Raw genomic sequence first — 16,710 nt, 5'->3', positions numbered from 1 at the left:
GTGTTTTTTAAACTGTTTTTGTTTGTTTTTGTTTTGTTTTGTTAGTTTAATGTGTTAGGGTTATGTAGTGTTTTTGTATTGTATTTGTATTGTTCTTTTTCTTTTCTTTTTTTGTTTGTAGTGTTGTGTTGAAATTGTTGGAAAAGTAATAAATATCATTTTTTTAAAAAAATAGATAGCGGAATGTACTCCCTCGTGAGGTTGTGGTCTGTACTTAATTGGAGGTTTTTAAGCAGAGATTAGATGACCATCTGTCATGGATGCTCTAGCTGAGATTCCTGCATTGCAAGGGGTTGAACTAGATGACCCTTGGGGTATCTTCCAACTATACAAATCTATGATACTATGAAATACAATAAATTACAACTTCTTAAAATACAGTAATAGACACACACACACACACACACACACACACACACTTAATTATACTTTGAAACTTGGCATTTCTAGCAGTGAGGCAATACAATAAATGGCAACAGAAGTGGTTATAGTGAAACTAAAGACCCAAGGCAAATGTGAAATATGTACAACATTGGGTTTATAAAATGAAGACCACTCTACCTGTATCGGACATGTTCAATTGTATCACTTGTCAATTTGCTGCTGATATTCTGGCTGTGAGGGTTCCCTAAGATGCAAGAAAGACGTTCATGACTCATAAACAAGACATTTCATCTTTTTGTCAAGCACTGCCTCAAAAAACTCCTATAAATGTGATTAAATATAACATTCATTTTATATTTCACTGCTGTGCCTTGAAGCTCTTTACAACAGTTTTCCAAAGCAACTAGTTAACAAGCAAGCAGCTTCCTATAAAGAGATTTAGTGAAAATAATTACAATTCTAAAAGAAGTTTCTTTGCAACTGAAACCCACATCAGTTGAATACATGTGAAGGCCATTACTATAAAGCCACAGTTAGTGGATTATAGCAGTGCACAGCATTGATATCAATCAATCCCATAGATTTTTTGCCAGCTTTGCAAAGGCTACAAAAAAATACTCCCCACTTTTGCTGGCAATGAATGGAACCATGACAATAGGTCGCAAATTTCAGCCCAGCTTTAAATTCTGGAAACTTTAACAATGCCAAAGAGAGGGAGAAAAGATTTACCCCACCTGCTTGATATCTCCTTACCATAAACATTTTCATTGAGGTCATCAGTGAAGGCTTTTAGTAAACTCTGTGGGAAGAGTGCTGTGCCTGCGTGGTCAAGGTACGTAATTCCTACAATGAAACAGGCAAAAATGTATCACTCACTGAACTACCATGCTATAAAAGCTGGAAATCTGAAAATCAAGGAATTTTCAAAAAATGTTTTCAGTCAGTGCAGAATAAAATCACTTGAAACAAAGTTTTATTATTTTTTTAAGAAGCTCATTACAGTACTATAGTCATCCAGACAATACCACTCAGGTAATACCAGGAAGTGTAAGGTGAGAGTTGTAATAAAGAGCTGCTTTCTATACCCACAGGTGGCTGGCATGGGTATTCTTAGGATCCACTCTATTCTCAAGACAGGTCAGAAGATTTCGTAATAAAGTTGGCTTCTGCGCAAGCGGCGAAACCCGGAAAAATATTTCCGGGTTTGCCTCTTTCACAGCCCGAAAAGTATGTATCCATAGAGGTATGTAACCCGAGGGACCACTGTACAATATGGCTTCCAATATCCATGTCATTGAGCAGCTTTGCTGATTACAGCCAGATTCAACACACCAGCCATTCTCTCAACTGACAAGTCATAGATATTCCAAAAAAATGGAAAACAAAAAGACACATAGCTCTAAAACTCTAAGGAAACTAAGACCATGATTTGGGTCCTAAACTATAGCCTGGCATTATAACTAAATTCAGCCTGTGTTAAAAGCACTTATTTCCAAAGATTTTGACATGGAGTTCTGCACATTCTCAGATAGGGACCTGTCCTATACCCCAACGCCCAAAGCTGCAATGCATTCAATGATGAAAGCAAAACAGCTGGATGCAATGCTGTCATCCACATCACCCCGAGAGCACTGATCCTGAACGTAAGAGCAACAGTTGCATGGCACAATGTGGACTTCGACTGGCATGTAGGGTCATCCAGTTCACACCATAGTGATGTGGGAGGAATTTACCCACTTCAGGCTTAATTCAAAGTACAGAGCATTCATCCAGCAGCCTAGAGACCTGTGCTTTTTCTCTATACTGATGTGATTTCTCCCACAGTAAATCATAAACTATTAAGTTTGTGCTGATAACCAAGATCATGTTTCTGTCTCCTTTTAAACATCAGGTCAGGAATTCAATATATAGTCTAAGAGTCTCCAATTCCTTGGCCTGAGGACAATAAGATTAACATACCACCACCCCAGGGCTGATATTGTACAAATGTTTAACTCTTCCCATTGCTGTCCCTTCAGTAGTACCAAGAAATTGCTAATGGGTTTTTAAATTTAATATTTAAGTCTACACTACCACCCTATCAGGGACGCGGGAGGCCCTGTGGGTTAAACCACAGAGTCTAGGACTTGCTGATCAGAAGGTCGGCGGTTCGAATCCCCGCGATGGGGTGAGCTCCCATTGCTCAGTCCCTGCTCCTGCCAAACTAGCAGTTCAAAAGCACGTCAAAGTGCAAGTAGATAAATAGGTACCGCTCCGGTGGGAAGTTTCCGTGCACTGCTCTGGTTCGCCAGAAGCAGCTTAGTCATGCTGGCCACATGACCTGGAAGCTATACGCCAGTTCCCTTGGCCAGTAAAGCGAGATGAGCACCGCAACCCCAGAGTCGTCCACAACTGGACCTAATGGTCAGAGGTCCCTTTGCCTTTACCTTTACCACCCTATCTACATATCTGAGTTTGTTTTAGTCATTAGGTTAGCATTCCCAAGCTCTGTGCCAGAAGACAACTGTGAGCAGGGCTGGGCCATCCACGGGACAGGGAGAGGCAGCTGCCTCGGGTGGCAAAAGCCCAATAAGCAGCGCCCCCCAGGGCCATCACACCAGCAGCAGCAAGATCTCGCCAGAAGCTGCCATTGTTGCTGCCACTTTGTGGGCGCTGCCATGCAACCCAGGTAAAGGACACTGGGATGGCATGGCAAAACAGGCCGTGATGCCCCTGCTGATCAGTGTAATATGGGAAATAAATGATGAATGGCTCATGTACTCTCAAGACACCCTCTCAGAAAGGAGACTACCTGGCCTTGGTGGGCACTTTAGGGCAGAGGAGGCCAGTGTGGCACCGTCAAATATTGTGGACTACAACTCCCATTATCCTTGACCATTTATCTATATCGGCTGGAGCAGATGGGAATTGTGGTGCAAAACATCTGGAGGGGACCGTTGGCTCCCCCCACTTTAGGAGCACTGTAGTCACTAATGATGTTATTTATTTCTCAATGCACATGAAGCAGTCGGTACAGAGATTGGCTGAGAATTCAGTCACTCCCACTGTAAACAGAGGAGGCATGCCCAGACAGGTATTCATACAGGAACAAGTGGGGCAGAGGCTGTTCTTACTTTTGCACTTGAAAACATCTAGTTTTAGAGCGTGTAAAAGTGAACCACACACACCAATTTGATCTGAACATATGTGTAGAAGTTAATTAGCAACACTCAAATTGAAAAGGTGAGTACAACTTGCTTAGATGGAAGTGGTTTGTTTTCGATTCTAACTGCATGTGAAGACTTGCATATTGAAACACAGTTCTGGCAATCTTCCTAAACTATAAAAGCAGGCTTGTTTAGGAAGTAATTTATAATATTTTCTTGCTAAGAAGACATAATAAGGTTTGATTTCAAACAAAAGACTGTTGTTAACTACTCTGTCACCCAAAATGCCAAAATAAATGTCTCTGCTAGAATAGAATGGAGTCTACGATGACAAAAAAGCATGCTGGAAGTAATTTAGAACACTCAATTTAAGTGGAAGTTGGATCTTACAAGAAATTAAATTGTTCCCAAAGCACAAAAATCTGAGTGAATTTATAGGAACTGCATTCAAAATGTACAGATACACTTATGCTATGTTTGTGATGTCATAACACTCATTATGTCATTTCAACACTCCACTTCACATTATTAGCTACCAATGATGGGGAAGGGGCGACCATTATGATGGTGTGAGGCCTAGGTTTTCAACCAGTGTGCCATGGAACCCTGAGGTGACTTGAATCAGAAAATGGATTGGACTGCCATTTCCTCAAGAGGCTACTCAAAACAAACTGTAACACATTTACTGAAAGATGTAGTAGTCATTAAAATTATAAATGATAAAAATAAATGAGTAATCAGACACTTTTCTATAACCAAGCAAAGGAGAAAACTACCGGTAGATGTTGTAAGTCTACTTTCATGATGTCACTGGTACAATTGCCATAGCCACCATTAACAATGAGGTCACCGTTGTGACCATAGTCACCGTTAACAATGATGGTTGCAGCCATCTTGCTCTAGAAACACACTTTAGAACTATTTCTATCACTCCAATGGGCAGCAGCAAGACCTTGAGGATCAGTGGGAGCAGGTCTCTGCAACAAGATGCAGGGGACAGCTATTGTCCTTGTGCCTGCTCCTGTCTCCCTGGCCACCACAGGCCCTTGGTCTGATCCAGAAGGGATTACTATTAGTAGCATTATATAGTTATTTATATCACTCATTTTTTCCTGACAGGGACTTAAGGCAGCTTACAGATAAAAACAAGAGCAGCTAAAAACATAGGGAACATAGCTGGAACTCAATAATAATAATAATAATAATAATAATAGTTTATTTATTTATTTATAGCTAGCTAGCTAGCTAGCCCACCCATCTGGCTGGGTTTCCCCAGCCACTCTGAGTGGCTCTCAACAGAATTGATGATAATGATAATAATGATAATGTGACAAACATCAGACATTAAAAGCTTCCCTAAACAGGGCTGCCTGTCCTTGTGATCAGATAGTTGTTTATTTCCTTGACATCTGATGGGAGGGCGTTCCACAGGGCGGGCGCCACTGCTGATTCTGGCACCTCTCAGGTGGGCACCATTGCAATTATAAGAGAACAAGGGAGGTGTTCATAGTGAGTTCTGGCACCTCTTTTTCTAGAAAAATAGCTTCTGTTCTAGCTTCAGGCATGAATAAGTTCTTCACAGTTTCACCTATTTGCATTCTCCTGCTGCAAGCTGCTGGGTCAATGTAGATTCAGCAGCTAATACTGTACTGCATCAACCAATTTATCAAGGGAGTCGCTTTACTTGCTGACTCTTGATTAACAAAAGCATAAAAATGTGTTCCATCGTATATATTTTAGTCTTTAGGATATCACAAGACTCTTATGTTCAATTCAATCAAACCTCAAACAATGAAGGCAGGTAGTTTGGGAAGTATGAACGAAACACAAACTTGCACACTCCCTCTTCCCCCAGCCTACTCTTTGCTTCTCCTGCATTTCTGTCCAGAATTAATTACCGGTATACTGAGATGTCCCACTCAAAAAACTATGGCTGGTGATTCAGGGTTTGGAATGGTTTCTGATTCTGGTTTAGAAGACAAGCATTAACCACAGGGTGCCATTAACCATAAGGTGCCAACAAGGACATCACAATAAACGATGGTTATAGGAAATAAAGAATGAAGCTTTGCAGAAGAGGACAGAGCACTGCAAGTCCACACCTTTGGTTTAGGGCAGCGTTGGCCAACCTGTTGCCCTCCAGATACTGTGTAACATGACTGCCATTAGCCCCAGCCAGTATAGGAAGGCTGAACATGAAAGAGATGTATAAATTTATGCATGGTGTGTAAAAAGCGGATAAAGAAAATGTTTTCTCCTTTTAGGGCCATCCAACAAATCTGAATGTTGGAATGTCCGGATAAATGAAAGGAAGTACATTCTTCACACAGCACATAGCTAAACTATGGAATATGCAACCAAGAGTTAGCGATGGCCACTGACTGGGTGGCTTCAAAAGATTAGACAAATTCATGGAGTATACGGTGATCAATGGCTATGTGCTACCTTGTTAAATCACCCACAACCATATTTCCTAGACACTCACACCCACAACCACCCGAGGAGTATCCTTGGCACAGGGAAATAACTACTCATCCCCAAGAAATGGGTCCCTTCTAAGAGATGGTCTTGCCTCTTCCTTTACTCATCTGATAAATGCAATTAAGGACATTGCCTAGCCAGACTGCAAAACACAACAGAATGTACTCCCTTTAAGGGAGAAGCTTTATGGGTAGATGACACCTTGAGGCATTAAATTTGTTTCTGAGCATATCTAATAAATTAATCGCATCAGAGTTCTTACAATTGTAACATGGTGCAGACTTGTCAACTCAGAACATGCCTGAAGCACATCAGCCACATTTTATTTTAATGAAAACCCAGCCTTCTTTGAATGATAATGTAGCTCATATGACTTTATTCCTCAACTTTAAGGGTGTGGGGAGTCATTATGAAATACTATTGAAACGCCCGCCATTATGAAGGATGCTCTTGCACTCAAGTCTTCCTTGCGCGCCTGCCATCTGGTTGGCCATTGTGAGAAAAAAGTTGCTAGATTTGACAGGGCATTAATTATTATTATTATTTTATTTATTAAATTTGTATACTGCCCTATACGGTGGTACGTTGGGTTACAGACGCTTCAGGTTATAGACTCTGCTAACCCAGAAATAGTACCTCGGGTTAAGAACTTTGCTTCAGGATGAGAACAGAAATGGCGCAGAGGCAGCAGTGGGAGGCCCCATTAGCTAAAGTGGTACCTCAGGTTTAGAACAGTTTCAGGTTAAGAACGGACTTACAGAACAAATTAAGTTCTTAACCACTGTACCCACAAGTAAAGGCCTAAGTGTTCTTTGTGTGTTCTTAAAGGTGGCTTATATGTGGAGGGTGGTCCTGTATTCTGCAGAAGTTCTAGGGAGAGGTGTGCTTTATGCACAGAGATGTAATGCAGACTATGCATAGTACACAGGTGATTTTCATCTTCCGGACTCCTTTGGGAGGTGGGTTGGGAAATAAATAAACGGAATTATTTCCTGAACAAGCATGCATGCTACCTGATCATTATACTCTCTAGGATTTCAAACAGAACCATTCCAAGCCCTCTCAGAAGTCACGGGATGGAATCTGGGATCTTCTCACATGAGCTTCTGAATGCCCACAGCAGGCTATGCCCAATGAGTCAGGGAAGGGGTCCTCGCAGGTAGTTTGCTACTACTAGCATAAAAACCCAAAATGAGTATTTATGGAAGCTATTGTTGCATTTATATCCCACTTTCCCCCTCTAAATAATAATATTATAATAATTTATTATTTATACCCTGCCCATCTGGCTGAGTTTCCCCAGCTTGTCCCCCTTTTCCTTTTATCCTCACAACCCTGTGAGGTGGGTTAGACAGCAACTTGTGCAAGGTCACCCACTTCTTGGGCTGGGATTTCAAATCCTTCACAAAAATGAAGAATAAATGCTTCCATTATTATGACATATTATGGCTGAAGACCGCAATACCCCAAGCACCGACCCATCTGAGGCCCTTCTTCATGTGCCCGCTCTGTAAGGTCTAGAGGAAAGCAACACAAAAGAGGGCCTTTTCTGTGGTGGCTCCCTGTTTGTGGAATGCTCTCCCGAGGGAGTTTTGCCTTACGATTTCATTACATATATTTGGCACCAGCTGAAAACATTTTTCTTTTCCCAGGCCGTTGGCTAATTAAACCATCTATGGCCTTTTAAACTTGGTGGGGGGTATTGTTTTATTTGTCATTATGGTCTGTATTTTTGTGTTTTTATATTGCAAACTGCCCTGTGATCATCGGAGGAAGAGCAGTATAGAAATTTAAGAAACAAATAAAATGTTAATGAGTACTCATAACAAATGAATATGCGGCTCATCTTTTAACACTGAATTTTGATTTATGCAAAGCATGTGCATCTGAACAGAACTTCTATAAAGCTTAAATCACTTCTGACCCCCATTCATTGGAAGTGCAATATCTGGTCTGCTGAAGAAAGACCTGCAGACTGCAGCATAGCTCATGTACAACTTAGGAAACTTGAACTCTTTTGCATGCTTTAAAGTTGACATTGAAGTACAGCAGGACTCTCATCACCTTTAAAAGTTATGTAGGATGCAGAAATTATACAGGGTAAATCTTTTCTAGTATGGAACTGCAGTTATGGGGAAAGCTTCACCTGTTGGTATTCTGCCTGGTTGACATTATATTACATGTATAATACAATATAACAGATTTGTATTATGCAGATTCTGGTTGTTTTTTGCTTAGGAGTGCAGCAGAGGGCCCAATCCACGGGCAACGAACTGGGCTCAGAAAGTCTTGCTGGTGCTCCTGGTTAGAAATAAATACTGATGGGGAGTACTTTATAATATATACTTTAGCATCTGGATTGCTTCTGTAAATGAACATTTTTGAGGGGTGTGGGAAGAGATTCTGTCAATTAGAGATACCATTTAAAAGGTTTTTTAAAATATTGAGTGGTTTATCTATGCATTTAGATAGATAGATAGATAGATAGATAGATAGATAGATAGATAGATAGATAGTATGAGCTGGTTGTTTTTTCAAAAAGGCTATATAACATGTGAAAAGCTGTAAAGGCAACTTTGGTTACAACATTACTAAAACAGTGACCAAAAAGAATCTTTCTAGGGCAGACACCATACACCACGTAACCACGGACACAAATCTTTCAGTACAAATCTACAATTGCTTGTGTACTTTAAACACCACTTTTGTTTAACGCTTAAGAGAGAAAACTACCCGGCCGCTTGGATATTTGAGAGCAGGACAAATTACTTCCCCGCTGTCACATATGCTATGCTATGCCCTTGTTGTTGACTCCCCAGTAAGCCTGGGAGGGAGTCTCCAGGGTCTTGCTCCTTAACTGGATCGCAGGGGCCAAACTTCCCCGGGTCCCCGCGAGGCGCCCCTTCCTCTCCGGCAACTGGGGCGCCCAAAGCACCCGAAGGAAAAGGAGACGGAGCGAAGCAGCACCTGAGCACCGAAGCAGCCCCTGGGGGTCCGGCGCGGAGCGACCAGCTTGCAACCCGCCCGCCCCCGCCTGCCTGTCCGGGAGCCGGCGGAGAAAGTTGTCCCGGGACAGTCTCCCCGCCACCCTCGAGGGAAAGGGCGGCTTGCGGGGCCGGGCGAGGCTGGGGGTCCCGAGCGCGGGACTCGGCTTACCTCCCAGGCGGGCGAGCTCCCTCCGGCGCAGCCCCTCGGGGCTCTCCCCGCCGTAGCCGTAGGCAGCTCCCCGCGGGAGCCCCCTTTGGAAGGCGCCGAAGGACAGCGCCTCTGCCCAGCGCTCCAGAGCCATGGCGGGCGGGCGGGCGGCGGAACCTCCGCCAACGCCAGACGCAGCCCGGCCCGCCCCGCGCCGACCAGGAAGGGCGCTCGGCTTGGAGGCCAGGCGCCACCCCGGGGCGGCCCCGGGCTCCTCCCGCCGCCGCCGCCGCCGCTTCCCACGGGCCGAGCGGCGCCGCGCGGGCTCAGCGCCAGAGAGAGACGGGGTCCCGGGACGGCGGGGCGCGGAGAAGCGCGAGGGCGGGGGAAGGGGACCGAAAACTGGGGCTGATTCAGCTCGCAGGTGGCAGCGTGGAACTCGGGGGGAACTGCAAGTTCATATTGCAGTCGCTCTGAAGTTTCTTTGCTCATGGGTAGGTACTTTAAAGTCAGCTAATTGTGGCTTTTGGAACGCTGCCATCTTTTTAAAACATATAATTGTAGTTCTCAATATTTGATTGACTGATTGGTTGAATTACATACCGTCCTATATCCACAGGTCTCAGGGCGGTTCACAGAATAAAATCAGAATATAAAACCACAAAATGCATAAAATAAAAGTAGCAATACCCTCCCCCCCCAAAAAATGCCACCACATTTTAAAAGGGCATAGGATGTCAATGCAATCAACCAAAGGTCTGGCTAAAAAGGAACATTTTTGCCTGGCGCCTAAAGGTGTACAATGAAGGCGCCAGGCAGACTAGTAGTTGTGTCACAGACGGGCTGGATGCAGAGGAATGGGGGGGGGGGGACCCCCAAGGGAAGAAGTCTCAGAGCTCCAGGATTGGTGGTGATGATGAGTGATCAGAGGGAGAAGACTGGGAAGAGGAGGGGTTGAAAGCTGAAGAGGATCCTTCTTAGCACTTGGCTGGGGAGAGTGATCAGCTACACCAGCAAGATCCCTGTAAGAAAGGGCAGTGTGGTAGAGGAATATAAATCCTACTCTTTTCTGAACCATACCAAGGTTGAAGATTCTTATAATTAACCTTTGGACTGAGAAATGCAGCGCTGGAGGTGCCTAGTGCAGGGACTTCCAGATGAGGTTAAATTCCTGCATTTCCACCTGTGCAACACACCCCAGGCAGCAACTACACAGGAACAGCTTCTCTCCCCTGCTTTCATCATGCATTGGGGGCGGGGAAGGAGGAAGCCACACCTGTTGAATACTTTCACTCAGCAGTTTAGTTAATATCTCTCTTTCTCAAACAGATACAGAATATTATGTTAGCTCAACCAACATACCATTGCAGTTGCAGGTGTGTGTGTGTGGGGGGGGGGTGTTCTCTTAGAGTTTTATTGGTTTATTGAGGTTTCAGTCTTGTCATTTCTGAAGATCTGTGCCCATTTATTAGTTTGTGCAGAGACTAATACTAATACTAAAACCTGTCCCACCCCCACTTTAGAATTTATTTAATAGTTTGGCAAGTGCTGGGTTGAGTTTACCTACCATTGTTAGGTGGACAAGGGCAGCGTGTATTTATACATTACTCTGGGATTCTGCAGCCTGCGCTCACCTAGTGATGTCTTCCTCTGAACTTTAATTGAAAATGTGGAAAGCCAGGGAATGCTAGCTGTCAGGCAACTGAGGCTGGTGCACTTGCTGTTGTGTGTGAGAGAGTTTATTTCTTTAAAACAGAAAACACTTCATTTTGAAAAGTAATGATGAGCAATTGTCCAGCAGATAGGAGGGGTGGGTGTTGGTAACCCTTTGTTAATATGGCTCCCTGTGCAAGGCCAACAATTGGTGCCCCCAAATGGATCTTCTCAATTTTGCGTCCCCGCAACTTGGTGCCCTGTGGGGGGGGGGGGGCTGCCTGCACTGTCCTAAATCTGGCACTGCAGAATGTGGAAATCCTCTCTGCCTTCCCATTCTTACAGGAAAGCCCAGCCAATAAAATCTTTGTGTTTTTAGAAAGTGCAGACACCCAGGAAGACTGTAAACACAGACTACTGGCTAAAAGTCTGTATGCTCACAAAATCCCTTGGACATCTCAAAAACTAGCTCAATAAAGAACACTCACCCCATCTATGAGAAATATATTGACGTTTCCCTTTTGTTTGAATTTCTGAATACAATTCCTTTTCTCATTGATTGATGAAGAATTGTAAAACACACTGTGCTGTACCCCAAGGGAAGGGGTGCCTCGAAAGAGGAGCGCTCCACTTCTTCCATGGGCCCATGCAGAACTAAGAGGTTTAAAGAAACAAAGCATTGGTCCGCATTTGGTCTGTTACAAGTATTGCTTTATTTCAGGTATGTTGTTTCCCAGTTCTGTTTCCACCTGGGGCACAGGTTGCTCTCGCCAATAAGGAAGGCCCTTCAGTAGGCCTCCTCTCCTAGGGTGCCTGGCTTTGGTGCTTAAGTCCAGGACTCTTATGCCTGCCTGTGGAGAAAAGGGGCTGGGTGAAGCTAGAATTGTTCCTCTCTAGCTCTGCTCAGTGGGGCTTAGGGGGAGGGCCATAAGATGGCCTTTGGCAGGTACGTAATTCACTTAGAGTCCTAGCTGTTTCAGTCTCTTTCCTGTGCCCCCACCACCTGCCATCTCTCTCCCTACTCCTCTCCCTCTGAGGCATTTTCTATCAGTCAGACTTCTCTGCCCTTCGTTCTGCCAGAGGCCCTGCAGCCAGGCTCCTCCCCACCCATTTGGCAGATGAATAAGTGTGCCCTGCCCTGCCCCTTCCAGCACAGGTGGTGCCTCCAGGCAGTATCCAGTTATGGTCTCCCCAAGAGTCATTGGCTGGTTGGTGCTGGTGGTGTGGACTGGGAGCTACTGGAAGGATAAGGTGCCAGCAAAAGACCAGGAAGTCCCTCCCCAACAAAATTTTCAGCACAGCACTGGTAGAGCCTCGCCTATCTGTCCTATATAACAGACGAGGGCATATGCCATATTTGCAACCAGTGTTTTTTTTCTGGGGGGACGCAGGGCTATGCATACCCCTAAACATTTTGTGAATCTTTGTACTTTTGTCCATTTACTGTATTTATTTCCCCCAATTTGAACTATAAAATGGTGATTTTCTTGAGTCAGTTAAAGTTAAAGAACAAAAGTAAGTGAGTGAGCTCCTGATATTGTGTCTGATGTTATTTGTTCCAGCAACAGTGTGTTCAGAGTAGGAAAGGGGAAGAAGCTGGCATCTGGGTCTGGTTCTTGCATCCCCCGTGGTCTGATATTGCTGGTGAGGAGATGAATTCGGTTCGGGGGTTATAGCTCTTAAGCAAGTGCAGACCTAGCTGTGTTTTAAGCAGGCAATGTGTACACAGCTTAAGAACCGGTGGCCCCCTTCTGGCAGGAGTGAAAAAGGACAGAAAGGGAGACAGCACACCACTGCAATGTGCTGATGTTTCTTTTTTTAAAAGAAGCAGAAGAACAAAGCAGGCAAATATTTATGGAAAGAAGAAAGAAGCAAGGAGTGAGCAGTTAAGTGTTATGAAGTTTTTCAAGGTAGAAAAGAAAAGTGTGTTGCTCCCTCCAGCTGCATGGCTTTAAACAGCCTCTGTTGTTTCAGACAAGAGCAAATGTTTTCCTATACCAGTAGTTTAGGAGCTTTTACCATTTTGTAACCAAACAAAGTTTTACACCCTATGCAGTTTTTTTTCTGACTGCTATATAGAAAAGCACATGAATCTGATCTTGGAAGAGTTTTGTAAGTAAATTCCAGGAATAATCAAGTATGAACTGGGAGTTGATGCCCTTAAGACTGCTGCCCCTATAGCTGCAAAGCAGTGTATTAAAAAATCAAGGGAGTGGGCCTTGATTTGAGGTCATGCCCAAACTATGCAATTCTCACCATTTTATTATTCTGTGATTCTGGTCTTCCAGATTTTTATTTATTTAAGAGTTAATGCATTGGAGGGGGCATTTACACCTTTGTATTCCACCTTTCAAACACTGGCCATGGCATATTTGGGTGCAAGATATGCCAGAATAACTGCAAATCATTGTGTATCTGCAGTGAGGGAGAGGTGGAAAATATTGTAATACTCTGCATTGTTCCTTGTATAATTCTCCTAGGGACGGGTTCTCAAAGGAATCCTCTAGAGAATTTACTTTTTGAATAATAGGAAGAAAATCTGTTATTTGTTGGTGGATGGGGATGAATACACTACATATAAGGTTTCCTTGTTTGCCTTAGCAGCTCAGTGGATCAGACAGAATTTCCCTGTACAGCATGAGCCTCCGTGTGCCAGGAACAACCTATGCTAGAATGTTCTTCAATCCAGGGGAGATGGTGGGCTAGGAAAGCAATAAAGTTCCCTGACTAGTCTCACCTAATATCCCTGCTGTTTTTGAAGATTTTACTACATTCTGCCGCCTTATTTCCAAACGGTTCCCTATGAAGACTAGAATATTGCTTTTAAAAATATAGGTGTGGGTTTCATCATTGTGTGTTGAAGTTTGCAGGTGCAGGAATAGCTGCATATCTTGGGCACTGTGTCCAATTCAGAGGCACTGAGTTGCACCCAACACGGGGGGGGGGGGGGGCATCGCCCATGTGTGACAGCATGTGTGCCACAACCCCCCCACAACCCAACCAGGCCAACTTGGCCCACCACCCACCTGCCACCCAACAACTTACCTTTCTTTGCTGCTGCCACCACCACAAAGCTGAGGCTGCCGTGGCAAGGCCATCTCCTCCCTCTCTGCAAAAATATTTGGTGCATTCCTTTGCGATTTCCAGCACACCTTCCTGAAAGGCGCCCTGGCAATCATCAGAGTGATGCAGCAACGCAGACATTGAGGGGGCTGAAGACCCCTTGGCCCCCCTGGAATTGGTTTGCCTGATCTACTCCCAGAAGGATCCCTAGCCAGAGTCAAAGCGAGTGCTGTCCTGTGCGTATATCTGGAGGCCTCTCAAGCTAGGAATATGTACCCAAAGAAATATAGAAACAAATATAAACGCCATCTCCAACTCCTCAAAAGATTCCATCAACGGTGTCTCCAAAAATTTTTACACATCACTTAGGAAGACAGGTGAACTAATATCACTGTACTGGAAGAAGCAAAGATCACCAGTGTTGAAGCAATGATTCTTCAACATCAACTTCGTTGGACTGGTCATGTTGTGCAGATGCCTGATGATCGTCTTCCAAAGCAACTACGTACTCTATTCCAAACTTAAAAATGAAAAGCGTAATGTTGGTGGTAAACAAAAGAGTTTTAAAGACTCTCTCAAGGCAAATCTTTAAAAATGTAGTATAAACACTGACAATTGGGAAACACTGGCCTGCGAGGGCTCCAGTTGGAGAACAGCCTTGACCAAAGGTGTCATGGGCTTTGAAGACACTCAAACTTAGGACGCAAGGGAGAAACGTGCTAAGAGGAAGAAACACTTGGCAAATCCACACTGTGATCAACTCCCGCTTGGAAACCAATGTCGCCACTATGGAAGGATGTGTGGATCCAGAATTGACCTCCACAGTCACTTACAGACTCATTGTTAAAACCGTGTTTATGGAAGACAATCTTACTCAGCTACAAGTGATCGCCAAAGAAGAAGATATCTGGAAGCCTCTCAAGCAAGAAATGTGTACCCAAAGAAATTTTATGGGGAAATAAGGTATTTATTTATTTATATTTAAAAATAATAATCTTGAATACAGAAACAAATATACCATCAATTACAGCCCCCCCCCCCGTTCCTCCCGAAACAACCTGAACAATATCCAGTAATAATAAAATAAAACATTGATTCAGTAGCTGCCCATTTAAAAAGTGTTGATCCACATGTTCCTATGTGTCTTTGATGGTTTATACACATGTTCCTTCTTTGCTGCAAATGCAATAAAAGTGGGCCCTTTTAATTTATGAAGGTATTTATCAAAATTACCTTTAATACTTTATAATTCGTAGAACTATAAAACACAGTGGTCAGGGATGCCAACGTGAATAAAATGGGCAGCCCAGCCTGCCTTGCATAATCAATTACATGACGCAAGGCACTGATGCCATTTGAATAGCAGTGCCCATCAACTTTTTTGGGGGGGCAGCCCCCTCAAATATTTTATGGGGGGTGAAGACCCCCTCGGCCCCTAGGAGGTGGCTCCTATGGCCCAATTAGTAGTAGTTACTGTAAATAGAGTGTATAAAATAATATCAGCCTCACAATTTGATGAATTTAGTTAAGAAGGCTGAGGTGTTGCTGCACACTACCTACTGGTAAGTGTGATGCAAGAGAAGATTAATTATTCTGTGACATATCATGACAACCATCAGACGGAAACAATATTTGGCCTAATTTATATCATTCTGAGGCTTTACTGATAGGGTGAGCAAAAGTGTGATGATAAAAGTCTAATCAAATGCTTAAAGGAAGAACATCCACTTTCCTAATAAGCATTGCTATAAAATCTAGAAATAGCGCTTATTTGTTTCAAAGGAAATCAGTTTTAAATAGGCCCTCCTGGAGATGCTGTAAAAGCTATGGTATTAAAATGCTAAGGCTTCAATTCTGAGCAAGCAAGCTAGAAAATGGGTCCCACTAGATTTGGCACTTCTGAGTAAATAACTTCAATATCTGGCTGTACGAAAATACTGGCCTGGTTTAGACACTCAATTCCCTGCTTGTTAAACCATCATTTAGCAGCTGGGAACCAGCAACAGGACCACATGATCGCTCCTCCCCCCTCCCTCTGCTGCCTCACTTCCTTACAGCTTATATCCTGGTTTAATTAAGCCACAGTTGAGTTGAGCCTTCATGTCCAAACTGAGGAACATTAAAGTGGTTTAATGTCATTTTTCTAACAAGGGGCTTAAACCACAATTTGAAGTTTCTTTACGATCATGGTTGGTAAACCAGCATTAAACCGCCATCTCTCTACTTTACAACAGGAGGGAGGTCAAGATAAGGCGTACAATATCACCTCTTGGAGCAAGGGGGGGGGGGGAAATGTAATATGCAGTGCATCATTTGGATGATACTGTGTAAACGCTTAGAAGCTTGGAGTACAGAGGTTCCTGCTTCATGTCAGATAACAGTACTAAAATTGCTTTCAGGTTACAATACTTTCATAAAACTCTGAAAAACATTGAGATCTACATTGAAACCGAGATACAATGCAGACTTTTATATTGAAACTGTTAAGATAGGCATGCACAGAAACTGTGTTTGGCTTAGGTCTTCACTCTTTAAGTATAGAGGGAGTTAGTTTCATGTTTTTGTAACTCTGTATTTATACTGCTGCAAGTTCCAAACAGAATAGATGAATAACTTTACTAAGAATTTCCATATCAAAGCCTCCAGGGCTCACCATTAAAGGGTATCCAGACATTTTAAAGCCCTGTGTCCTAGTTCACCTGTCAGTGAGGTCAGGTGAGAAAAGACAAGAACGTCATTCTTACTTGCATGATCCAGATGCAAATGTAAACAATAATACAATCTGTTTTAATTTGATTCCCAGAGGTAGAAAGTCTGGTGGAAGGTATCTTCTTTTTCCTATGCAGTA

The 16,710-nt window shown here is 43.4% G+C and overlaps 1 protein-coding gene across 1 annotated transcript in view; it reads right to left on the bottom strand.

The window, feature by feature from the left end:
* MOCOS (molybdenum cofactor sulfurase) overlaps positions 1–9,334 on the bottom strand; it is an 84,655-nt gene extending 75,321 nt beyond the window's left edge. Inside the window, exons 1-3 of the mRNA XM_077917663.1 lie at positions 9,168–9,334; positions 1,138–1,227; positions 562–628 (exon numbers count right to left, since the gene is read on the bottom strand). Coding sequence (XP_077773789.1) covers positions 562–628; positions 1,138–1,227; positions 9,168–9,300 — 290 coding nt within the window. The 5' untranslated portion in view covers positions 9,301–9,334. The remainder of the gene's footprint in view (positions 1–561; positions 629–1,137; positions 1,228–9,167) is intronic.
* Positions 9,335–16,710: the final 7,376 nt, after the last annotated feature.

This window comes from Podarcis muralis, chromosome 13 (assembly GCF_964188315.1).
Source record: "Podarcis muralis chromosome 13, rPodMur119.hap1.1, whole genome shotgun sequence".
Lineage (NCBI taxonomy): Eukaryota > Metazoa > Chordata > Lepidosauria > Squamata > Lacertidae > Podarcis > Podarcis muralis.
The sequence above is the reverse complement of the archived record's forward strand: the minus strand, read 5'-3'. Positions and strand labels throughout refer to the sequence as shown.